Source organism: Pteronotus mesoamericanus, unplaced genomic scaffold, assembly GCF_021234165.1.
Source record: "Pteronotus mesoamericanus isolate MK-2021 breed Mesoamerican mustached bat unplaced genomic scaffold, CSHL_Meso_final scaffold_408, whole genome shotgun sequence".
Classification (NCBI taxonomy): domain Eukaryota; kingdom Metazoa; phylum Chordata; class Mammalia; order Chiroptera; family Mormoopidae; genus Pteronotus; species Pteronotus mesoamericanus.
This window is the reverse complement of record NW_026555315.1, coordinates 5,302,570-5,328,670: the sequence shown is the minus strand read 5'-3', so window position 1 is coordinate 5,328,670 and position 26,101 is coordinate 5,302,570. Positions and strand designations below refer to the sequence as shown.

The 26,101-nt window shown below is 53.4% G+C and overlaps 1 protein-coding gene across 1 annotated transcript in view; it reads right to left on the bottom strand.

Annotated features, from left to right (window-relative positions):
* Nucleotides 1–26,101, bottom strand: part of TMEM132E (transmembrane protein 132E) — a 106,214-nt gene that overhangs the window by 75,659 nt on the left and 4,454 nt on the right. The window contains exons 4-6 of the mRNA XM_054593096.1: nt 25,736–25,851; nt 24,306–24,418; nt 23,652–23,760 (exon numbers count right to left, since the gene is read on the bottom strand). Coding sequence (XP_054449071.1) covers nt 23,652–23,760; nt 24,306–24,418; nt 25,736–25,851 — 338 coding nt within the window. The remainder of the gene's footprint in view (nt 1–23,651; nt 23,761–24,305; nt 24,419–25,735; nt 25,852–26,101) is intronic.

The window sequence follows — 26,101 nt, the reverse complement described above, 5'->3', positions numbered from 1 at the left end:
TGGCTGTGATTGTATGTTAAACAAACTCCAGGCAATTATTAAAAACATGATTATCGCGGTTTATTGTCTCGCTAGGTCCTCGGTGGGTGTTCGGATGCCAAGAGCTGGCCAGGCCTCGCTGAGACAGAGGGGTAGAGACCCCCAGAGGGGCGCTGCCCTCAGTTCTGGCCTCGTCCTGCCTCCTGGAGGAAGAGGTGGCAGTGGGGGCCGAGGCGCGCCGCTGAGGAGGACAGAGGCCCTGGGGAGGGGCCGCGATGCGGCACCTGGGAGGCCTAGTGCCAGTTTGGCGCGTGACTCCTCCGGGTTTCAATTTCCTCTTCTGAAAATGGGAGAGTTGGACCATGAGACCGAGCCCTCTTGGGACTGGGCTTTCCCGCAGCGGGGCGCCTCCTTCGCCTCCAGCTGGCGCCCCTGATGGAGTGGGCAGGGGCTGCAGGGCCCCAGGGCAGCCGGGCGCTCACGAGCCTGCAGAGCGGGCCGGCCTCCTGGTCCCCGCCCCTGCGCCTCATTCCACCTCCACTTGGCTTCTCAGGCAAAAGCTTCGGCCAATCCTAAGCCTGATGAATTTTTGATGAGTTCTGGGTACTGGCACTTTTAAAAATTCAGAAACTTACAGAGGTGTGGGGCCGAAGCGCGGCGGGATGATTCTGCTCCCCTGGTCGGTCAGCTAAGGAGGGCTGAGCCTGGGGGCTTGGGGTTCCGGGGAGCGGGGGGGGGGGGGGTGCGGGGCCGGGGGAAAGACAGGACACAACTGAGCCACCCAGGCTGAGAGAGGCCACCTCCCAGGAGGAGGCACCCCGCTTGTCTTTCTGATTGAGGCAGAGGCAAGTTCTGGAAGGGAAAGATATTAGAGAAATACCATCTAAGTCCACCTCCCTGAGCTGTATGGAGGTGAGGAAACTGATCTCAGAGGGGACATATGCGCCCCATGTCAGGCCCGAAGCTTTCGAGGCAGGACTGAGCTTAGGCCCCCATCCCCCAGTGCCGGGAGCAGAAACCGCGCCCGCATTCATGTGCCCGATCGCTGCAGGCGGCTGGATGGGAGGCCCAGCACCCCAGTCCTCCAGGCGCGGAGGCTCCCTGCTCTTCCCCTCCTCTGTTTACCTCCAACCCTCAGGGTGCCTTTCTGCGGCTTCATTGTCTCTTTGCACCTGCCCCCAGAGGCTGTTCCACCCGTTTTGCCCAGATAAATCCATGCCCAGACTGGCTCAGAGCCCTCCCAGCTGGTGGCTGGAGGGAGAGGGGCTGATGTGCCCTCACTCTTCTGGGCTCCAATTCCAGCCCCACCGCTGCCTCGCTGTGTGACCAGGGGCCCATTACCTAGCCTCTCTGAGCATCTTTCCTTATCATTAAAATGGGAGGTGCTGAGGCTTAAACGAGACAGGATGGGTGAAAGGTGGGGGCACACAGGGGGGTCCATACACGCTGGTGGTATCCCTTTCATCTTCTAAAACCTGTTCCCCAAGTTCTAAGAAAGCTAGAGCGTGTCCCACTTCTTTGTTTACCGCTCTCCTCGAATCCCCACCATGTTTGATGCCCATAGAAATCCTCCTAATTTGGAGGCAGAGCGGTCTGGCCCACCGCACAATTGAATGGGGTGCCGTTTGCTTTACTACATATTCAAACTGCACCCTCTGGAGCCGGGCACAGTCTTCATTGCTGTATATAGTGGGGCCCTTGGCAGCAGGGAAGGCATGGGAAGTCTGGAGCCTTTAGTTCTCCGATGGAGAGATCTGTTGGGCTTGTTTTTCTCCTGCTGAAGCTCCATTCCCTTCTCTTGGCAACAACACCTGTTATCTTGCCTGGTTCTTTGTGTATTTTGAACTTGACTCCCCAAACTGAGATTTCTACTTGATTCCCATAATTTAGACTTCAGCTTTTGGAACAACTTCTCCCTTTGCTGTTGTGTCCTGCTTTGATTTCCAAGCACGTAGTGCTTGGAATCTTTGAGAGACACATTTTCGGGTCTATTTTTCAATTGCACAGTCATAGGACTTGTAAATATAAAGGAGGCCCATAAACTGAGAGATGCTGGATAGCGGCCCCTAAAACAATACATTTTATATCAGAACCTGGAAAGCAGGCCCTAAACCGGGCAGCTGGGTTTGCACCCTCCGAGTCTTCAAATTCAAGGTAAGATTCTCCAGGTTGCTTCCCGGCATATGGGGAGGCCCACGGTGCCCAGTTTTGGACTCATGTCTCTATTTGGAACCCTACCATTTTCACCCCAGCTGTGTGACTTTGGACATATCATACAACCTCTCTGAGTCTCAACCGCCTTTCCGGCAACATGAGGCTACTGATCCCCACCCACCTCCGAGGGCTGTGGGACAGTGGCTTGAGATGAAATTTGCAAAACGACCGCCATCCTGAGCGCTTCCAGGTGCCAGCTGTTGCCCCTCCTCCCGCTTTGCTGAAGAGAAATGGAGGCTCAGAGAGGCCAAGCCACACTGGCCAAGGATCACTCAACAGCTGGGATTCACGTCGAGACCTGCCTGACTCCGAAGTTTACGGCTGTTCTTCTAGCCTAGCTTTACTGTACGCAAGTGTTTTCTTTTTCCTATGCTAAAATATATATAACATAAAACTTCCCATTTTAACTATTAAAAAGTTACAGCTCAGTGGCATTAAGTACATTCATATTGTTGTGCAACCGCTAGCACCATCCATCTCTGGAACTTTCTCGTCTTCCCAGACAGAAACTCCATGTCCATTTAACACTAAGTCCCCAGTCCCTCTTCCCTCCAGCTCCTGGCAACCCCATGTCGCTTCCTGTCTCCAAGAAACTGACTATTCTGGGGATCGCCTATAAGCCGAATCATATAATATTTGTCCTTTTGGGGTTGGCTTATTTCACTTAGCATAACGTCTTCTGAGTTCGTCCGTGTTATATAGCACGCGTCAACATGCGGAATACTATTGAGGCTAATACGATCACACTGTGTGTGCATACCATATTTTGTTTATATAAAGATGTATTTTAATGCATGTAATGCGCCTGGCACGTAGTAGGTGGAAGTCCTGTGATATCATCATTGTTGGTACCTATTATTACTCAGTGACTTGACTGTTATAAACACTTGCTGTAAATTGCAATTTTCCAATAGTTTAATAATACAGGGTGGGAGCAAAAGTAGGCTTACAGTTGTTTGTATGGACAATAATGTAACAATTAGTAAATAAGAATGCAGGAATAAGCTGTGTTTCACGTTGTTCTCACAGCTGTAAACCTACTTTTCCCCACTCTGTGGGAAGGACAATAACAAAGGCCCGCAAAGTCGAGAAGCCCTTTCCTGATCTCACCTCGTGATTTCCCCAGTCCAGCGGGCTCAGGCTCAGCGTCCCTGGGAGCCGCCAGGGACCTTGTTAGCCACCTCTGTGTCTATGTTGTCAACGAGCCCCAGGAGTTCTGAGGAGCGAGAAAGTCTGAGCGCTGTTATCCTGGTCTTTGGCGCTTTCCCTGGCAGTATCAGGACAGATGCCGCAGACCAAGGCCTGGAGGACGTGGGGGCAGAGGAGCGCAAGCGCTCGTGTTTCTGAGCAGCTTTTCTGAGACCACACACAGGCTCTGGCTTTGTGACTGGCCCCGCTCTGACTTTCCCGTGCTGGACGAGCCTTCCGGCCCTTTCTTGGGGAAGCACCTGACAAAAGAAATGAACTGCCTGGACCTGTGATTGGAGCCCAGACAGACAGCTGTGTCCCCCTCACCTCCCTCCTCCCAGCAGGCCAGGAAGGGACTTTTTGCTCGAGGCTGGCTTAATCAAGAGCATGGGTGAGCAGGCTGGAGGAAGCTCTGTGTCTACTGCAATGCTGCGAACTGAATGTTCGCACCGCCCTCCCCATTCCTGTGTGGAAGCCCTAATCCCCAGTGTGGTTCTGTTAGGAGGTGGAGCTTTTGAGAGGTAATGAGGTCACGAGGGTGGAGCCCTTATGATGGGATTAGTGCCCTTAAAAGATGAGAAGGGGGCTGAAGGATCTCTCTCTGCAGGTGAGGATACCACCTGACATGCAGGCAGGAAGTCATCCCAGCTGAGACAGAAAATGCACTACCATCTTCAGCATCCTCAGGCTAAAGCCGGCACAGCTAGAGGACTCAGAGCAGGGTGGAGAGAGAACATTTAAAGGGCAAGTGGAAGGGACCTGGTACGCTGGCTTCTGCCTTTCCATCTGCCTGGAAATCCTTCTGCTGACTCACTCTCCCTTGTCAGACAGGCAACCTCCTACTGATCCTTGGGGGCTCAGCCAAAGTCACCTCCTCTGGGAAGACTTCCCTGATCTCCGTGGGCGGAGCTGGCAACTTCTGCCCGGGAAGCTTACTGTCTTGCCGTTGTATCAACGGCACAGTTGTGATTGACACCTTTGCTCATCCATCCCATTATCCAGGGACTCTCTTTGGGGGGTGGGGCGGCTAGAAATCTCAGGTAGATTTATTTACGTTACAAAGATATAGCTAAGCAACACACTGTAGCATTTTAACAAAATGATTGCATTTTTCATTCTAAGAATCATTTTCTGATTAAGAATCCTGTCATTCATTGTGAGGCTATAGTTTGTTGACTTGCTCTAGAAATTAACTGGAGATTTTGAATATAAGATTTTGAGTGACTAAAATAAGACAGTCAGTATGTTACAAAATTCAAAATTCGGCCTATCTTTCCCATGCTTTCCATAATTACTCTCCCATTGTCTTATTTTCCTTGTATTCTTAAGGTCAGATGTCCTGAATAATGTCCTGTCCATGAGTAGTCATGTTCTTACTGAAAAATAATTATTGTGTCACTTCAAAGTTAATAGTTTTGGAAAAAAAGAGCCCGATAAAGCCCACTAGCTTATTCAGCATGGCGTTTCTCCTGAATCCCGCCATGTTCGGCAAGTGCCACTCTAAATTCTATTCTGTGACTTTGTCATTGGCCAGGCACGAGACATTGACAGGAACAAATGGACACAGACAAAAATGTCAAATTATTGACGCTTATCGATTGATATACCTTAAAATGCTCAAAAACACCTGGATTTATTTGTCTGTTGGGAAGTCCCTCATTTCGGGGTCCACATCCTTTGTACAATATAGGCATCACTTCTAGAGGCCGGTACGTCCATTTCCACTGCAGGAGATCTATTCCAGCAGGCGTTTAGAGAACCTCTGTAGGGTACTGTGTAGATGTGCATGGCGCCCCCTGGAATTACAAACGGGAATTGCACCAGCCCACGTCAGCCTGCAACGTTAAGATTAGGTGGGCTACAACAACGGACTTTTTTTTTTTTTTAACTAAACCTTGAATTTTGGAATATTTTTAGATTCATAGAGAAGTTATAAATGTGGCGTAGAGTTCCCATAGACTTTTCACCCTGCTTTAAGATCTCCTCTTGAGAACTACCCAGGGAGGACATTTTCTCAGGTCCCCACACCAGGAAGCCTCATGCATCTCCAGAGTCATTACTGAGCTTTGTTTTAAGGAACACTGCGAGTTGTACAACTTTGAGGCTTCCTCCTTTTGCATCGACTGCTAGGAAGCTCAGAGGCAAATTTGCGGCTCAGTTCTAGCACGTGTGGGTTCAAGGCAGGCCTGCCCTCCCCCTGGGGAGGGAGCTCTACGCTCCGGGAGCATCAGGTTCAAGGTGAGCCGGTGGACGGTACGTTAGGGGTCAGGGACTGCTCCTAGTGCCCTGGGAACAGCCACCCTCGGGGCTAGAGAACTGGCCAATTATTCTGGGCAAACCCTTCCTCTCTGTTCCACTTCCACAGGACTGCACAGCTACTCCTGGAATTAGGTAGACTCTGAAGGTTTGCTTTGAAGGAGAAAGAACGATAGAGACACTTTGAGGGGAGGGTGTGGAGGGAAAGGTGGGCCAGGGAACGGCTCAGGTGACTTCCTGTGTGAGGTGGGAGAGAGGGGCTCAAACGTGCTGAGCAAGCGTCACACGTGCTGCGCTGCCGGGGCCCCGCTGCAGGGCCGACGGCGTGGGGGTGCGGTGGGGGCGTGCGGGGGAGCGTGGGTCCTCAACCGCAGTGTGCGCTGCCTGCTCACTGCCACCGTCGCCATGGGGATGAGGCTGCCAAGTGGCAAATATTTCAATTTTTTTCCCCCCAGAGAAGTTGAAAATCTGATGTTTATGTGAGATCCAGATTTTCACATGTTGACAACCAATTCAAACATTTAAAAGCTCTGTGCGAATTCCATGTGTAACCCTAGTTAAAGTTTGATTCAAACAAACCACCTGTAAAGAGACCTTTTTTTGAGACAATTATGGAAATTTAAGTGCAGATGAGGTAGTAGGTGCTAATAAGGAATTTTTCTTTGTTTCGTTAGGGTGATGATGTTTGTGTGGTTAAGTTTTTGAAAAGTCCTTATTTGCTAGAGAGATGTATCGATGTACTTACAGGTGAAATGAGATGTCTGGGTTTGCTTTCAGAGGCTTCAGGAAAAAAATGTGTTTGGGGGAGTAGGTGACGTGGGCTGGCGAAGCGGCAATCACGGCCGGATGCTGAGCGATGGGTTCATTCAGGCTCACTGCACTCGTGTCTGCTTTGGGATATTTTTAAACTGTGTTGAAAGAGAAACGCCCTACTTGGGCTGAACCAAACCTGTTGGCAGGCTGGAGGCGGCTGAGACCACCATTTCTCGCTTCCAGTCTGGGACTTTCTCTCACACGTAAGCCACAGAATAAATACCAGGGTGTGAGGGAAACCCTAGAGATCACAAAGTCAGGAGTTGGCAAACTATAGCCTGGGAGCCAAATCTGACTGCCCCCCCTGGTTTTTTGTCAATAAAGTTTTATTTAAACACAGCCTTGTCCATTTTTTTTTTCATATTGTCTATGACCTATTCGGTGCTGTGGTAGCAAAGCTGAGTAAATGCGATGAAAACTGTGCATCTTGGAGAGCCTAGTATATTTATTACCTCGTTCGCTGCAGAAGAAGTCTGCTGACCCCTGATTCAGGTTAACAGCCATCCAGTGTCACCACTGAGGACTTGGTGCCACCACTTCCAAACCCAGGGCTACCTGGAGGTCAGAGGGCATGTGAGCTGACAGCAGGCAGAGGGAGACCTGGGGAGACAGGCCTCGGGGAAGGAAGAGGGCGGCCCGGCGACGCGAGGACTTCGAGGGCTGGCCGGGCCGCCGTTCCAGGGCGAGCCACAGGCCACTCGGACTGCCAGGCAGGCGGGGAGCTTGGGCTTTGGAGCTGGGCAGGTCTCGTGTCCAGCCCTGATCCTGCCACTCAGTGCCACGGCCAAGCCTGTCTCAGTTTCTTCTTTTGAAAAATGGGAACAAGGAATGAGCTCATGTGGCTGATGAGAGGTACTGACGTACATTGTGTTGCAAACAGTAGGTGTTTAATAAATGGTAGAAATTAGTGTTATTTTATCCCTATGATGCATTTATTGGGCTTTTGGACCATAAAAACTCAATGTTACTAAATTATATTGTTAACCTCAGATATACCTTCTTAACGAAAGGAGATAAATGCGAATTATAGAGAAATCTTACATTTGTTGAAGGTAAAACAAGATGTTGATAGATCTTTTAACAAAAATAAAAGGATAAAATTGCATCTTTGCACACATAAAAATGATGTGCCTCTACTTGTGAGAAACCAGAAGTTAACATTAAATGCCAAATGGAAATAAGGTTACATGCAAGCGTAAGTATGAAACTACACTCTTTATGTAATCCAGTTTAGACGGAAATAGAACGATTCTGGAAACCTTCCGGATACATGACAGAGAGGCCGTGGTTGGGCGTGGCCACTCCAGACTGCCCACGGGAGCACCCGTGGCCTACCACCTAGCGGCATGTTGGAGAGAAGATGAGACAACCTGCGTAAAGAATCCAGCACGGTGCCTGGCACAGATGAGCAACGATGACAATAACAAAATCTTAATTCCGCAAATCCATTCATCCTTTCTCCGTCTACCCTTACCCTGTCTCCTGTTTCGCCCAACCCCGAATGCCCCACGTTTGGCCTGTGTGGTTCAGAGTTTGGTTGGCCGATTATGTACTCCCTGCGTTTTTTCAGATCGTGTTTGTCAAACCTCAATGTGTAGGCAGGCTGTTATTGAGTGGTCCCGAGAAACAAGCTCCCAGGGGATGCTGGATCTTAGCCACAGGTTCAATGCCAAGGACATAGCTATGGAGCAGGGCTTCAGCCAGGGCGCCCCTGACATTTCGCGCAGGTAACTCTTTGTTATGGGCCTGTCCTGTGCATTACAGGATGTCAAATGGCATCCTTGGCCTTTATTCGCTAGTTGTGACAATCTCCCAGGTTGTGACAACCAGGAGTGTCTCTAGATATCGCCTAATGTTCTTTGGGAGGCGTGGGCGGGGAGTACCCCAAGTTGAGAACCCTGGGTGTAGAGAATGATTTATCCACAGGCACAGGCAGGCCTCACCTCGGCAGTCCCAGCCGTTGCTGTGCGCCCTCAGGCATTTAGTTCCCATGTTTTGGAGATGGTGGTGGTGGTGATGACGAGGATGATGACGACGACAAAGGTGATAGCTCCTGCAGACCCTATGCCACAGCCTGGTCTTGGCTTGCCTACCTCCTTCGTGCCCTCATAGTCCTGCTTACTTTCTTCCTGCTTCTACTCCCCGGGCATTCCTACCCGGTCGTCTCTGCGAACGCTAACCATCCGCAGATGACACGTGATACTGCCACCGCTAGAGCCCACCCAGGAGGGCAGGTGTGATTACCTTTGCTCTGCAGATAAGAAAACTAAAGCTCTTCCGGGTGAACTGTCCAGGGTCACAGGACATCTGGGAGCCAGAGATGGAGTGCCATCTATATACGTCACATCTGCCCCTGGGAGGAATTAGAGCTGGTCATTCTCCTCTGGAGCCTAAGAGGTTGCCATCCTTCCTCTGTCCTCCTTGTCCCCTCAGCAAAGGGACACTGGAATAGTGATGGCAGGCATTTATGGAACTCTGCATTATTCTGCTGTTCCTTTATGACAACACCTTGTTATAGGTGAGGAAACTGAGGCACAGAGAGAGTTCAATTTTTCCCCAAGGTCACAGAGCCTGCACGTGAGAGAGTCGGGGTTCAAGCCCAGGGAGTCTGGCTTGGAACCCACATGCTCTGTTGCCTGTTGAAACTTGGAGAGACTATAGTCCTTGACATCCAGGCTCTCCGGTTGTCAGCCTGGAGTCCGGGGAGACCAGTTGCCCCAGACACTCAGGACGGGATGCCTCTGCCAGCGCGGACACTGCTGTCCCCAGACACGACCTAACCCCACCAGAGCTCCGCGCCTTGCGCACCCCGCCCCTGCCTCTGCAACCCCTGCTCCACCACACGCCCCTCTGCACTGTCTTCAAAGCCCGTTCAGGTGCTGTGACTGAATGACAGATGCATGAGCTTGTTAGCCTTGTAATGAATGTCCCAGGCTCCTCTGGCGGGGGCCAGCCTGCCCAAGGATGATGGGGAACAGAGGGAGGCGGCGGAGCCTCCTTCAGAAGCCCTCAGCCATTGTCAGGAAGCGAAGAGAAGACACCTGCGTGGCAGAGCGAGCGCGGACGCCAGCTGGCGGCGGGGCTTCCACTGAGGAGGAGGAAGGCAGAGGGGATGTGGTTTTGATTTAGAGCTTGATGCTCACTCAGCCCAGCCCCTTTCTAGCTGTGTGGCTCTGGGCGTGGGGCTTGACCTCTTGGAGACTCAGGCTGGTTGCGAAAAGGGAGCGCTAAGGCAGAAGACTGGAGAAAACCCACAGGGGGCGCTCGGCAGGGCCTGGGCGTCCAGCGAGAGGAAGGTGTCGTTAGAAAAAGGCGGAGACTGGAAGCATCCTGGGAGACAGGCACGAGGAGATCTGTGGGGCTTAATGAGAAAGTTGACAACTCCTGCATGGAGCCCCGTTGTTTTTGTTTACTCCGAATTCCTTTCTTGAGGAAATGGCCTCCCTCTTTCCTTTGGAGAATGTCCCCTCCCTACTCCACGCGGGGTTGGTCGGACTGCCACTCCCAGGATGGTGACCCCGTTTGAGCCTCAGGAGGGCAGAGGCCTGTCTACAGAGAATGGCCGCCAGGAGGCCTGTAGCCCAAACCCGGCCTATTAGAGCCCCCACCGTGGAATTTTATTTACGAACAGAAGAGGGGAAAACCCATCCTCCCCTGCCCTCTGAGATTAATAAACTGCATTTATTTAAGCCTAGAAATATCTGGGGCAGAACCTACCCCCACTCCTCTGTCTCACCAACTCAGCCCCGCCGAGAAGTCCGTCTCCAGCAGGAAATGGCCCCCCAAGACAGAGGCAGGCGTATTTATGTAAGAGAGAACGCTGGCCCGGCGAGCTCCTGTAAGACACACCTCTCTCCCCATGCGGGCTTCTCTGTTGCATGAGTCAATAAATGAAGCTTTCCCCTTTCAGCTTCAGCAATCTTGAATTAGGTCTTTCTAACTTTCAACCATGAGAAACTCAATTGCTACAAAGGAGGTGTTCTGAGAGATTTGGGGTGAGCTGTAGTGGGCATCCAGCTAAAGGGATAGGGGTCCAAAGTCAGGAAAGGCTGTCTTGGGATGCATTTCCCATTCCATTGTTCTCTTACTCGCACTGATTCCTTGCATCTTGCATACCCTTTCATCTTAGAGCATTTTACAGCCTCCTATTGAGTTTGAGGGAGCCTCAGGTAGTCCAGCCTGGAGTTCTATATTTAGACAGGCCTTGTTCAGTGGGCCTTACCTATAGCTACCGAGTATTAGGCAGGACACATGCGGTCTGAGCTGTAACCCCGGTGCCCAGAAAACAGTAGATTCGTGATTTGGATGTGGGCTCCCAAGTGCTCCTGGGCCAGGCAGACAGGCACGGTGCCAGGAACATGAACAATAGGCACAGCCGAACCGGGAGCCGGCCCTCCCAATCACGTCAGGAGAATAAGCAAGTTGAGGTGCTGTGTGGGGCTCCTAGACTGTCCCCAGGGTGCCTGGGGTGAATTGGGTTGGAGACACTGACACCACAGAAATGGGGTATAAACGGGAGGGAAACTCTGTCTTGAACTCAGAACAAGATCAGTAAAGTGGGTCTAGCCTAAGCATCAGGGAAAGTCGGGGGCAGTCAGGACACTGATGTGTTAAAAAGGAAAGAGGAAAGGAGAAATGTTCCTTTTTCCCAGTACTTGCCCGAAACCATCCTAAGTACTTTATAAATATCATCGCAGATCAGCCTTCTGAGAACAACTTGGAGCCTCGTCCATGCTGGTGGGGTTGTCAAAACCACGCAGCTGCTTTGGAAAACATCCTGGTAGCTCCTCAAATGGTTAAACAGAGAGTCCCCATGTGGACCAGCAATTCCACTCCTAGCTGTATACCCAAGAGACATGAAAACATACGTCCACGTAGAGGCTTGTGTACAAACGTTCATACTGCATTATTCGCAAGAGCCAAAAAGTGGAAACAACCCAAATTCTCATCAACCGATTAAGGGGTAGATAAAATGTAGTATGTGCATACAATAGAATATTATTGGGCAAAAGAGAAAATGAAGTGCTGATGTATGCTACCACATGGGTGAATCGTGAAAACACTATGTTATATGAAAGAAGACAATCACAAAAGACCGCATATCATATGATTGCATTTACAGTTATATGAAATGTCTCAAAGAGGCAAATCTATGGAGACAGAAAGTAGATTAGTGGTTGCCAAAGGCTGGGGATGAGGAGACAGAATTGATGGCTAAGTGATACAGGTTTTTGTTTTGTTTTGTTTTTTTTTTTGGAATGAAAATACTCTAAAATTAATGGTTGTGATGAATGCACAATTCTGCGAATATACTGAAAGTTATTGAATTGTAGACTTTAAATGGGTAAATTGTATGGTATGTGGATTATATCTCAATAAAGCTGTTAAAAAGGTGGAAAATGTTTTCTTTGGGGAAGTCAGAAATGGGAAGTAGAAGTGGGGCAGGGGCTGCCGTTTTTCATAAAAGTCTTGTGCGATACTTTAATGCTTAAACTGTGAGTATGTGTAACAGAACAAAAATAAATAAATTAAAAATCACATAGGAACCCTAAAATAGGAGTCACCCTGTAATGTATTTTAGTGTCTGTCTGCTGAAGTAAGCACAGCCTGTCATGTATTCCTGTTTCTATTTTACAAAGGAAGAAGCCAAGATCCACAGAGGGATAAATTCTTCACCTGTGGTCCAATTGCAGTAAGTGGAGGAGCCAGAATCAGAGCCCAGGTCCGTTTGACGCCTGCTGCAGTAGCCATCGTGGCGCTGGCAATAAGATCAGGGGGCTGCTCTTGGAAATCACCTTCTTTGGGGGCTTCTGCATGGGCCGCGGGTGGGCAGGGTTGACCTCCCTCCCCACTCGCCAGGCCACGTGATTTAGGAAATGCCACCTGCCTGGGTTGAAAGGCTCCCTACCTCAAAGGTGGTACAGGAACGGGGGTCACCAGGGGAGCAGGCCTGGCTGGGACGCCAGCTTCACCTCCTTTCAAAGGTTCCCTTCCTGATTCCTGTGGCTGCTCTCTTGCTGGCCTCAGGGAGCTGCTGGGACTTCAGTGGCAGCCTGGCTCCTCCCTGGACAAGCGACCCTTCCTTTGACAGCCCACAGCGGAGCAAGGAGAGGGCAGATGATCTTGAATAAATGCTACAGAGGGCTTGCCTCTAGAGGGTGGAGGGCAAGGTTGAAGGAGAGGCGGACTTAGCATCTTGAACTTGAGCGAGTCACTGTACTGTTCAGAGTCTCAGTTTTCTGCATGAGAAAGACAGAGCACTCAGATTACAGGACCAGGAGAGCCAATTAAGGAGCTCAGGTAAAGCATCTGTGTGGCTGTGGGCACCTGATGTCCTTATGTCCTTATGTCCTTACGCCTGCAGGGCTGGGTCCTGGGGGATGGAGGCCAGGGCATTTCCACGCTTGGGTCCCCAAGCTCACACTCTTCACATGTCTATGGTGGCCACCGTGCACAGCTGTGTGGTCCCCAATGGAAACTGAGGTCCTCAGGTGCAGGGGGCACTCGCTCACCAGCCCACCCCTACCAGCCAGCATTGCGCCTGCCTTGTGGAAGGGACACAAGAATTAGATTCAAGAATGTCAAAGTCGAGAGAAACCTCGGAGGACATCCAATCCAGTAATTCTCGGTTTATTTTTAACCTCAAGACGCTTTCTTCAAAGGGGAAGGTTATGCAGAGTTCCAATCTGTATATCAATAAAAGCCAAGCTGTTCTGACCAAGGTGGGGGTGGGGCTGGGCCTCTCCCTTCGTTCTCCTCTTCCCCGCCATCCCTGTGGAACACTTACAACCGCAGGTAACAGAGTTTGAACCCCACTGAGCGCATCTCAGTTGCCCATTTTACAGATGGGAAAACCAAGGCTCAGACAGGATGAGTGGGCTGTGACTGGCTTAGGGTCACGGAGGGCACGGCGCTGGGCTTGCTGCTGTGATCCCAGCTCTTGCCCAGCCCCCTTGCTACCCAGGCCCCCGGCACCGGCAGACTTTGAGTGGGGTTTGAGAGCTGCAGGTGTCTCTAAATGCCCTTTTCTCTCCAGCAGTGCCGGCTTGCCTGAGCTCGCGGAGAGCCGCATCGCTATGGCATGGTCAGGTTCATGATTAATGGGGAGGGGACGCCCTGGGGTGGAGGAGAAAGGCAGAGGCTGGGGAACTTGGCAGAATAAGTCAGGCTTTCTCATCATCACAAACCGACACAGCTCCTCCCTCTTCAAAGGATTACTTCCTCCCAGACCGAAGGATCCGCTCCTCTTCCATTCTCTTTCATCCCTTCCTCCTTCCCTGCCTTCCTTCTTACCTTTCTGCCCGTATGCGGCCAGTCACCGAGGCAAACCGCAATGGGCCTCTGGTTATTTAGTTGTTTCTTGATTTAAAACGCAGCCAGTGTGTCCCAGTCCCTAGGCACAGAGCCTCCACCAATAAAAGATGCAGGTCCAGCCTTCCAGGGGAAGCCAGTCCAGACACGGGAGAGACCGGTAAGCAGGCGGCTGTGCTGGGCCGTGCTGCGGCCCCCGACCGGGGCAGCCGGGTGGCTTGATTATCCGTGATCATTGCGGCAACTACGTTTTCCCAGCCCCCAGTCAGGACACCTACTCTGGCCAGAGCAAATGTACCTGAGGAGACAACAGAATAGGGATACTTGAAACTGTGGTGGTCACCCAAGCTCTGGGCTATTTGGGTGCCTTAATTACTGCATTGATCTCAATTTACCTGACATCAGAGTTATTATGCGGTGAGTGTATTTCCAGAAATCCTGGATGCCTTGGTCTTTTAATCACACACCACTCAGAATCTCTGTTTTGCCTTCCTTTCTTAATAAAAACTCAGGAAATTTTAACCCTTTTCTAAAGCGAACAGAGCCGAATTTTAGTCTTTACAGTCCCCACAGCTGACTCCATGCACCGTGACAGTTGTTTCTGTGTTTCTGACCAGCTTCTGTTGTCCCCTCGGGGAATGAGGGGGTAGCTTCCACCTGCCAAGACAGGAAGTTCCTTGCGAGCAGGAACGGAGGCTGATTTATCTTTATTTTCTTATTCTTTCCAGTGTGCAGGATAGCCTTTAGCATGAGGTTAGGCTTCACCAGGGCTCGTTGGATTGAATTTTTAAGTAGACAGGCTTGTGATGGGAAATAAACAAAAGAACCAACCCCCTGCGATTCAGCGCCATTCAGCCTGTAGCTTGCAGACCAAGTCCTGGCCGTCTCAGGGGACGGGGACAGGAACGCACAGACGTGGGCCGAGAGGGATGGGCCCGGCCCCGCGCTGGGCACACCGACCTGCCTTGCCTGTCCTGCATCCCTGCGAAGGGAGTGCTCTTGCTGTCTGTCGCGGGTGAGGACGCGGGCTCAGGGAGGTCCAGGCTCGCCGCCGAGGAACGGAGAGCTGGGGCAGGGCCCCTGGCCTGCCTGTCCCCAGTGCGTGCTTTTCCTACCAGACAGCGCGACCAGGGTCAGAGCTGCTATGATTCCTCTTCTCTTCTGGCCCCCTGTCCCCGGGAACATGCTGCAACTCCCTGGCCTCAGGATCAGGTGAGAACAGCAGCTCGGGAAATGACTGTCTCCATGCCTTCTGTAGAGACTTTACCTCCTTACTGGCCCCCAGGTTCTGAAAGGTGGCAAGGCCAGCGTCTGACCGGAGCCTTTCATCCATCAAGGCTTCTTTCACTGCAAACAGGCTTTCGGTTACAGGAGAGGGTTTTGTTTCTTTGGACTTCTCTCTGCGTGCAGCGTCCGGCTCGGAGTGTGTCTGCAATTCCCGTTTGTCGAAAGATGAAGGAAGGAGGCCTGGATTGAATGCCTGAATTGTTCTGGCTTAGACTGGTGCTCAGCTCTCCATTCTTCCTACTTTGGAGGCCAAGCCTGTGAAGGTCTGATTGCAAAGCAACGCTAAAGGCAAGGAAGCAGGGAGGAAAGAGAGGAAAAAGACCAGCACCTTCTCTTTCCCCCACCTTCCTCTCTACCATGTACATCTTCAAGGAGTTATCCTGCGGGCTACTCTTTGCTACCCAAAGTGTGGCCCATGGACCAGCAGCGGCATCACCTGGGAGCCTGTTAGAAATGCAGATTCTTAGCCACCCCCCACCACCCCCCGCCACCTACTGAAACTCAGAATTTACCCTTAGCAAGCTCTTCAGCAGATCTGTGTGCACATGGAATGTTGAGAAGCCCTGAGTTAGAGGACAAGGCTGTGGGAACCTCGTGTCTTCCTTCAAGAGGGCTGTCGGGTTTCTTCCATGTCACGGGAAAGGCACTGGAGAGGGTTTTGATGCAAGAACTCCAGGAATGGAGAGAGAAGGCATCTTGGGAGGAGACTAATGGTGATTATCATAGCGAAAGGTGTCCAAGCTTGTACTAAGCACTGGCTACCTAACACCCACGATCTCACTTTATCCTCACATTACCTCTGTCGAGGAGTCACCGTCATTATTCCCATTTCAGAGGCGAGAAAGTGCAGGCTGGGGCGATGAAGCAGTTTTTCTGAGATCCCACCAGGAGACTGGAGTTCTGAAACTAACTCTGGCTTCCCATCGTTCTGTGACCTTGGCCAAGGTACTTTGATCTCTAGGCCAGGCTGCTCCCTGCTTCAAACCAGAGAGAACAATGCCCAGAGCCTCCCCAGAAGCAGGCAAGGAGAGAAGTAGCAAATATGCAAGCCTGCGAGAGCCTGTGGAGCCGCAATGTCCTATTTCCAATGCGATGGAATCATTTCACTGATAAACATGGGAGCGATGTCAAGATGGCAATAAATCTCCTTGCTAGCAAGCTGGGCCTTTGTATAATGTTCAAAAGAAACTAATTAAAGGAATTTTTCTTTAAAGTATATTTGACCCAGACATTTCCACATCAGCCTAGGAAGCCAATCCAGTTTGAAAACTTGGTGTGAAGTTTGAATTATTAACGCACACATGAAAAATGATATTGCATATTTGCCTTAGATCAGTTAAGGGACGGGGGAGGATTAAATGCATCTCTTGAGGATTTGACCAGGGATGGGGGCGGGGGTGGGGTAAAGCCAGAGAAGGCTGTGGGTGTGAGTGTGTTTGTATGCTTGTAAAACATACATCAGAAAACTCGGTGTTTTATCGGAACTCCAACGTTCAGAAGACTGAGACAAATTCTAAAGAGAATTTTTTTTCACAGCTAATGCATAATACATGATCCCCACAATTTCCCTCTTTAAACAGCTTTGTTAAATAGTCAGTTGAATGGCGTCTCCCTTGCCGCCTGAATCCATTAGGGAATCATGTTAATATAGGGAATTTCACCTGATCACCCTAAACAGCTTGAAAAACATCCCCGGTTCAGCCTCTCTGCAGCCTTGTGGGAGCGGTGTGAGTGCTCCTGGCTTCCTTCGCCTCCCTCGGCGCCGTGACAGTGGCTCCACGAGAAGGCGAGTTGCCAGCCCCCGTGTCCCGGCCAGTGCCTCTCAGCAGCGCTGGCACCGGCCCACGCTGACTCCCGCTGGCCCGGTTGCTGGGATCTGAGAGGATGAGGGTGGGGATGGGGCTGCTGCAGCTCCCGCCATCCCTCATGCTCACCACGCAACTGCACAGCGAGCAGACGTGGACACTCCAACAAGAGGAGAAGCTGGCGTCTAAGTAGTGACGGTGCCGTATTGTGATGCGCACCTGTGTTCCTGGCCCAAACTTCCAAGAAAAAAAATCTTTCGTGTTAATTTTTTAATTCAATTTTTAATTTACTTATATTTAGAAACAAATCCAATGATCGTATTCCAGGATATTATTTCGCATACAGATATCATTATTGTTTTCTAGTTATGCTTTTAACGTATAAGCATAAATAAAAGAATTAAAAACATTTATATAGGTATGGAATCAGTCCCACCCATATATAATGTGCATCTTTTTTTCCCCTCAAAAATTTGGGCAAGAAAGTGAGCATTACACACGACGAAATACGATAATAATCGGAGTAGCTAACGTGTATCGCTTAAGGTGCGAGAGGCACCATGGGAACGCATGGCATGGGGTAGTCCAGGCAATCCTTGCGAGCCCTTGGCGGCTTCTGCTCTTACCCCTGTGGCACTGATGAGGACGCGGAGCTCTGGAGAGGTTAAATGACGGGCTCACGATCTACCGTCCGGAAAACAGGCTCAGGCCCACGGTTGTCTGGTTCTGTCCTCGCTCCAATCCATCGCCAGAGATCGCGGGACGCCGTGCTTAAAGAGGGAGTTTGATAGACGGAGAACATGGAGCACGGCATGTCTTATACGGGTAGATGCACTGTTGCCGTCAACATGTGTGTTTAGGAACTGCCTCCAGTCTCGCTCCCTTTCATTCAATCCCCAACATGGAAACAGAAGAAATGTTCTTTTTTTCCCCCCTTAAAATAATCTCTATCTGGTTATGTGAAGCACTAGCGTGGCGGCTGTCACGTAGCGGGTGATCCATTGCTTCTCTTTTCCATTTACAGTCCACGCACACATCCCTGATTTCATGAATCAATACAGTTCTTCAAATCATGCTCCAAAGCGGGTCCTGAGAAGGTGGTCTGGGCGTGGCCACGGCGGTGGTCACCCGTTGAAACCCCGTAGGCCGCATCAGCAGACATCATTGGAAGAGGAGGTATAAAGGAGAAAGCAGAAGGACCTCTTAGCTACTGCGGGGCATACAGAGCCCTGGGTGGGCCGCAGAGGGGCCCAGGGGCGGGTAAGATGATGCCGGCTGCGGGGGTGCTGGTGGGGGCTGACGCCGAGGAGAAAGATCACTCATGGCCCCAATGCCGCGAGGTGCTGCTGCACTGGCGACCTCCAGAGGGCGCTACTGTCGCCCATCACCCAGGGAACCGCCGTCCTGAGTGGCGGGCTGGCTAGTCAGTTTGACCAAAGGCAAGGGCCTTGTAGGGGCCATTCACAGAGCTCCCGTAAGAACAGAAGTGCATATTGTGGGCAAGTGGAGAAAACACACAGCCAACTTGAACCGGTTTGGGTTAAGAGGAATTAAAAAGGGATCTTTAAGCTGGGCCTTGCTGATGAAGCAGAATTTCAACAAATGAGAAATAGGGGAAGTCCAGGTGCCTCACTTTTATGGGTCCTTTAAGACTAACCTGTTCAGAGACACCTTCCGATGCCCCTTTGTCCCTGCAGCACTGGGCTAGCCATACCCGGACATTTATCCTTTTTGAAACAGTTCAAATCTGTTGGCTCTCAGGGTGTCCCCGCTACACTGTGAGCTCCTCGAAAGCAGGAACTATGTCTTACACTCTGGTATGCAGGGCCTAGCACAGCTGCTAGCGCATCGTAGGTCCTGGCGCGTAGTAGGTGTTGAGTGAGCCAAGTAACAGATGTATGAATGAGCGCATCTGGTGTAGGAGGGATGACAACAGAGGCGGGGAGGCCAGGGTGCAGCTAAAAGACGCCAGTGTCCCCAGGAGGGGCAGCAGTGCAGGGTGGAAATGAGCAGAACTTGAGGAGAGTCCAGAGGAAACAGGGAGAGATGCTGGGGGTGGGGAGGAGGCGGGGCTTCTGCTCATGAACCTGATACACTGCCCAGGGCTCAGAGCGGTGCCAAGGTCCTGCCCTGGGTCTTGAGTCTCATCTGAAGGCTGATGGCTCTTTAACAGCATTTGTTCCCCCGAGGGCCAGGATTCAGGATGTACCTCTCTCCAGCAGGGCAGAGAAGCGGCTGGGAGACAAACAGCTTTAATCAGATTGAAAAATTACTATGTGAGGCAAAGCCAATACCGCCAGGCATTCCTGGGCATAGAGAGGCCAGAGACCCAAGGAGGCCTGGTGAGTGACTGGTAGACAAAGCGGGCAGCCCTGCAGGAGTGAGGCAGCGGCCTCCCCACTCTCTGGCCCCTGCTTGGAGGGGTCTTTCCCCAGGCACGGCTTGGGTTTGCTCCTAGAGACCCGAGAGGCTCTCCTCCCCTTACTGTGGGGAATCAGGTCCTCAGAATGATGCTTCCCTTGTGGTCTCCATCCACCTGCCCTCTGCCTAAACCCGTTCCCCGTACACCTACGCAGGATCGTAAGGAGGTGCTTGGAGAGGCAGCATAGGCAGCGGGAAAAGCAGGTGCTGGGTGGCTGACGCACTTTTGTTCCAATTGGGGCTCTCCAATTCCTAGCCGCGTGACCAGAGGCAAGCCATGTAACCTCTCTGAGTGCCTGTCGCAAAGGCATAAATGAGTCCTTTTCATAGAATTGTGGCATGGATTCAGCGGGGCGCCTTCCATCAGGTAAATGCCTGGCACGTGGTAGGTTTCCCCGAACTTACGGTTGTTATAAATGGTTGACTGCCTCTCATCAGCTCCCTGCCTCACTCAGCGGCAGTGTCTGCTGCCTTCCCGCTCCCCCCACCTCACTGGCTGGCTCCCACCCCAGCCCCCTCATCCTACTACTGCAGGAGCCCTGAGCTGCCTCCTGTGCTGTGAGGACAGACCCCTCCTGAGGCCTGGACCATCCACTCTGGATCTCAGAGCCACTAGAGTCAATAACTAGTGGCCGGGAACATGAGCTCTGGCATGAGAGGGACTCTGGTCTCTCGGTGCCTCCGTTGCCCTCTCCCGCACACTGGCAGAGCAGCGTGGAGGCTGCCCCTTGGCGCTCCCCGTCTGCAGGAGGCAGAGAGCCACGTGGCCCAGGAGCACGTGGGTGCCAGCAGGTGGTGAGCACCCAGAGAGCACAGTGCCCACCCTTCTCTGACATTCAGAGGGACACAGGAACTGGGTGGCCATGGGGTCGGCAGGAGAGGGCGGGGCTGGGTCTGCCTCCCCTTAATCCCACTCCTGAAGTCCTCAGGGGGCAGGAACCAGTCAGAGAGGCCCAGCTTGCCGATGATTTCCGTAGCTTCCCCCTGCCTTCACACGCCCTGCGGGCCTCTCCCCAGGAGGGGGGCCTGATTTGGAGCTCAAAGGCCCTATTGAGGCTCTGGGAGCAGCTCCGCGCCTGCTCCACGCACCCTCTGCATCAGCAGCTGCTTTCTCCCCCCATCTCGGTACCAGTCCCCCGCTGTTCGCTCTCCATCCTCTGCCGACATTATCGCTCTCGCCTGTTATCTCTCTCGAGAAGGCTGGGTGCTTCTTTGCATTCCGCTTCCTGTGCAGTACGGATGACTCTTTTTATAATCCTCGTGCTAATCCAGTGCTCCTCTCCCGGGGGCGCGCACTTGGTGGGCTTTATCTCAGCCTCCTCCTGGATCCCGTGGAGGAAAAAGGGGCAGGGCGAGCATCGTCCCACTTCACAAACGGGAAGACCGAGGCAAGAGGCCCTTGGGCTCTGAGCCTCTGCCAGGGTCCCAGGGCTCTCCCCTCCCCGTCCCAAAGACCCACCAGCCTGCTGCCCTCCCCTGGGCCTGCCTCAGCCATAGGGGCCTCTTCCCCTCCCCACAGCGTTCATCCTCCAGCTCAGGGACCCTGAACTCCTTCCCCTGGGCTTCTGACTGCATCTCCCAGCTTCCACCCTGCCTTCAGGTAAACTTAGAAAAAGGTCTCCTTCCTCCCTTTGCCTAGCCCTGTACGCCTGCAAGCTTTCTTCTGGTGCCTTGCCGTGTGGCCTGGCTGATTCTAGTGGACCTGGAATTAGGGGACCTCTCACATTGCCCAAAGGGCTGCTTAGTACTTCAGTACTTCACTGGGGGTGTGATTCTGGAAATTCTATAATCCTAGGTCAGCGGGTCAGTGCGTGTGTCCATGGGAATGTTTCAAAGGAGAGTCCGTGGCTCCAACAGAATCAAAAAGGGATCCGTTACTGCAGCAAGGTTAGGAGGCAATACACCAGCCCGGCAGGGATGCGGCCGCCGGGCCCACGGCCAGCGCACACAGGGCGGCTCTGTCTCGTGTGGGGCCCTGCGGCCTCGGGGGAGGGCGTTTTGCCTGGCCTTTGTGTCTCTGAGGCTCTGGCTCCGGCCCTGGTGCTGCCCCTCACCTCCTGCTCCAAACAGCCGCCACCTGCATCCTCTCAGCGACTAGATCCTGGCATGCAGGTTGGCGGCTCCCTTGTGAAATCAATTTTTCCTCTGTCCAGGTGCCCTGAGTCATTTCTGGGTCCCTTGACACCAGCGCTACTCAGAGTGTGGTCCCCAGACAGACACGCTGAGCAACACTGCCTTAGACTCAGTCTGGACAGTTCCTTTTGTTTCCCCAACTGCGCCTTTCCCCTCTGTGTCCGCCTCTTGGAGTGCGGTCCATCGCTCAGGGCCCAGCTTCAATGCCGCTTCCTCCAGGAAGTCTTCCTGGAGGGAGCTCTCCTTCTGACTGCCCTAGTACTGGCTTCCTCCCTGTCGGTAGCACTCCCCAGACGTGAGAGGTAGATGGGTGCTCTCCGCACCCAGCTGTGTTTGGCACAGGGGAGGGGCTCAGGCACAGCCTGGTGTGTGCTTGGTCCCTTTCCATGCGGAAGAACTCGTTTTCACACTCAGTCATGCACTTCTTTAGCCAGTATGTTCAGGCATTGTGCTGGAGACGAGGCAGTAAAATAAACACATTTGTTGCCCCTGCCGAGCTCACCCGACATGAGGCCAGGCACCGTCGATGGATGAAGGGATCCTGCTGTGCCTGGGAGCGACGGGTATAGTATCTGAAAGCGCATGGCAGGCAGCCGGAGGGACTGCCCGAAGGAAGCAGGGCCTGCCTGGGACTTGGGATGGAGTTACCGGCGGGTGTGGAGGAGGAATGAGCGCCCTGCAGGCCGGGGAGAGCGTCTGTGAAGAGCGGGCGCCTGCTCTGTTCCAGAACCCAAGGCACTTCACCGGGGCAGAAGCAGGGGCTGTGGAGGGCATGTGGGAAGACACGAGCCTGGGAAACTGTCTGGGCAGATCAGGAAGGCCTGGCAAATCATTCTCAAGAACTTGAACTTCATAATGAGGGCAGGCAACGGGGAGCTGTTCTAGTTACCCTGCCTGTGTCACAAATGACACCGAAGCAGGGGCTATAACCAGCCATTTATTACGTCACAGCATCTGTGGGTGAGGAGGCGGGTCAAGGCACAGCGGGGTGACTTCCTCTGCTCCACGGCATCTGGGGCCTCCGCTGGGGAACTCGGTGACCGGGAGCCAGAACCCGTCTTGCAGTTGCATGGGCCCTGCCATGTGGGCAGCGTGGGTTTGAGTCGGACCTTGGTCCTTCTGCGTGGCCTTGAGTCTGTGTCTTAGGTTCCCCTGCTGTGTGTTGTCTGTCCTGATGCCCTCTTCCTATAAATGTTGGCCAATAGTCACTTCCCCTGGGAAGCCCTCCCCGATTCTCTGGGTAGGGCCGACCACTGGTTGGCCGTGCCTGGAGGTTTTTCCCTCCTTGCTGGCCTCCCCAACTGGCCTGGCCCCTCCTCAAGGGCAGGGATAACACTCCACTTCTTTCTCATTCCCTGCTGCCTGGTATACAGGGGATAAGGCTGAAATGGCTTTTGCTTTTTAGATTATCTTGGCTGAATTGGCCCTTTAGAAGCCTCATTCTCCTTGACTCATTTCTAAGCTCATTTGGATCAAATATTCATACTTACTGTGGGGCCTCCTTCCTCAACAAGTGCTTCCTCTCCTGTTCCCTTGAATGTACTCTCCGCACAGCAGCTAAAGAGATCCGGCTCAGGAGTCAGGGCATCAGATCGCTGCCCTCCCAGCTCAGGAGCTTCTGGCAAATGCTGTGGCTCCCATTCCAAGCATCAGCGGCACCGGTCCCCATGGCCTGTGTTCTGCGAAGCCCCGAGTGCTCTGTCCACCGCCTCCCTCATTTTCCACCACCCCTTCCGCACCCCAGCGACGCTGCTCCCTTTCTTCCTATGTAGGAAACACTCTCCTCTGCCTCAGGACTTTGCACTTGCTGGGCCCCTTTCCCTCCCTGTCCTTACTTGGCTGCTCCCCCTTTTGGCTGAGAGCTTGGCGCAAACCCTGCTCCCTCAGACCTCCTTGAACCCTCCGTATTAAGTGCTGTTCTCGCCCCAGCCGCTCTTTCTCCCAGCACCTTTCAATTTTCTTCATAGATATTACAATCTGAAAGAATCGAATTTCTCTGTGTGTTTACCTTCCCGCTGCCCACCTCCTGCACCAGGCTGCACGCTTCTCAGGGCAGGCGCTTATCTTGCTCATGGCTACATAGAGCATTCAGAACAAGGCCTGACATGTAAACGTTTGTTGAATGAATGAATGAATGAATGAATGAACGAACGAATGGAGACCCATTGTACAGATGGGAAAATCTAGGCACAAGCAGCCTCCTGGCTGAGGAGTCTGTGGCTCTGGGCCTCCAGTCTTGCTCACCTCTCCCCGCCGGGACGCCCCTGCTTCCCGTCTTACCCACCCCGTCCGGGGCGATGTCAGGATCACCCCTTCCCGTCCTCGGCAGCCCAGGCTGGGAAGGGTTGACAAGCTGGAGAACGCAAGCACACAGTCACACAGCTGTTCCAAGAAGTGAGAGCGGTCCTCGTCGGGGGGAGAATTCAGCTCCCAGCTTCGAGGAGAGGTAAGAACCGGCGGTTGTCTCACCAGCGCGGAGCGGGAGGGAGGTGCCTCTCCTGGGGTTATTGATGGATCAGATGCAGAACTGCAGATTATACTCCATGCTGCCGAGCGCAGAGTGGCAGGGCCCCGGGAGGAAGAGGCTCGCTAAGGAGTGGCTGGCTGGCTGGCTGGCGGGCTCCCATCGTGGGATTTATGGTGCTGCCCTTGAGCGGGAGTCTCTGATGGAGATAGATTGGCCTGCTTATCTGCTGGGAGTGGGCCCTCCCCATGAAGCTGAGCAGGTACTGTCGCAGCCACCCCCGGGGAGGCGGTGGGAGATGAACAGCCCTCTTGCCTGGCCCGCGTCCCTCTCCTGCTCTGTGGCCAATCGCCGTTTAGCCAGCAGAGAAAGGCCTTGACCCACTCGGTCCCCGTGCAGTACTAATGCTTGGTGGCTAAGAAGCACAGCGCTACCTGTTGTCTATCCTTGAGCTCCTGGGAGGACAGGTGGCTGCTGTCAGCGGTGGCCCTGAGCGGCTGGACATCGCCAACTGCCTGGGAAGCACTGCCCGCCCCTGACAGCAACCCTGCAATGGGCCAAACACAGAACTGCAGGCCATGGGCTGAGACGCGGGCTCGCGCGTGCTGAGGTCCCCCGCGAGTGCCAGGCCTATGCCACGTGCCATGCAAGCCCCATACCCGTCCCTATTGCCCGTGGCAGCCTGGAGCAGGGAGCAAGACGCGCTCCTTCACAGACGCAGACGGAGGCTGGGGGAGGAGGGCGCAGGAGCTCCGCTATGGAGCGCCGCGTACCTTACTCTTGCTCGCTCTTGAATGTTTACATCCGCCCTGAGAGGTGGGCGTGTTGCAGGGTGTTAGAGCTCAGGAGCTTGGGCCTCCGCGAGGGACAGTGGGGAGAAAGGACAGATACAGATGGCCAGTGGCTATGCCCTTCTGTGTACAGACACTCAATGAAGTGTTTTGTACATGCCCAGTCATCATCACAGCGAGTCAGTAGGTAGGCAGGTTCTACTGTCCGCGCTGCGTCAACGAAAAATGGGGCTCAGGGAGGTCTGGCAACAGCGGGGGTGGGGCAGGGCCAAAGTTCTTCCTCTTTCTGCCAACTCATGGCTTGACCAAGATGCTTCTTTGGGACCACACTGGACTCATTTTCTGGCAGGGGTTGGGCACGATGGTCATTATTTTAAAGATCAGGGACCCAGCACCCTGCCGCGCCACCGCCCCCCACCCCCGCCCCGTCCCAGCACTCCTTCCCCTCGTCATCGTTACCCCTTGCTGCCACCTCCTCCCTGCAGAGACCCTGCCTACCAGGCTTCCCGGGGCCCTGCCCAGCCGCCGCCGCCCCACGGGGCGGCCCTCTCCCTCGCTGGAGCCTGTCAGACCGGCTGCCTGCCTGGGAGGCTCGGGGCAAAGGCGCTTTGATCACTGAAGCCCCGGGAGTGAAGCGATTGAGAAAAGGGGAGAGAGCACGTGTGGGAGAGACTTACATCCAAAGCCAGATCAGAGCTCCCCACCTGCTGTGGGCGCAGGGACTTGTCTCTGCCGGGGAGCGGTGACCGAGAAGATAATGACAGGAGAGGTAATTAGCCCCTGGGCAAGCTTTCCCAAGCTTTCCCTCCACTCCAGCAAACCTGGGGCCAGAGGACCCATAGCGATCCCCCCTCGCCCCCGGTGACAGACAGGGACACAGAGGCTAGGGAGGGGAGAGACCTGCCCAGGTCGCACGGTTGACTGGTGGCAGAGCCGAGGTTGGGATCTGGTGCTCTGGCCAGTGTTCCTTCTGGGGCAGCCGAGCAAGGGCTGTAGTTCAGAGCACAGGTCCGTTCCTGCGCGGGCCCAACCCCTGGCTGACAGCCGCGTGGCCTGGGCACCTGCCTCCGCACCTCTGCTTCCTGGCTGGATGCACGGGGGTGAGGACCGCTGCGAGGCCGGCAGGAGGCGGGTGCCTGCAAAGCCTCGGTGATTTCTACCCTCATCACTGCTGGGGGACGTCGTGCACCTGTGGGCGGACAGGGAGGAAGGGCCAGACTCTGAATGGCGCGAGGTTGGGCAGAGCGCGGGAGGGGCGGGCAGCTTCCTCCAGAGTGAGTGGCTGCTTAGGGACCTGGACTGGCAGTGGCGCAAGCTCCTGGGAGGATCAAATACTTGGCATAGACGATCTCATCTAACCCTCCCAGCGACCCTGTGAGGTGAGGGGAGCGATCTGCACTTTGCAGATGAAATGAGAAAGGCTCAGACAGATTAAACAA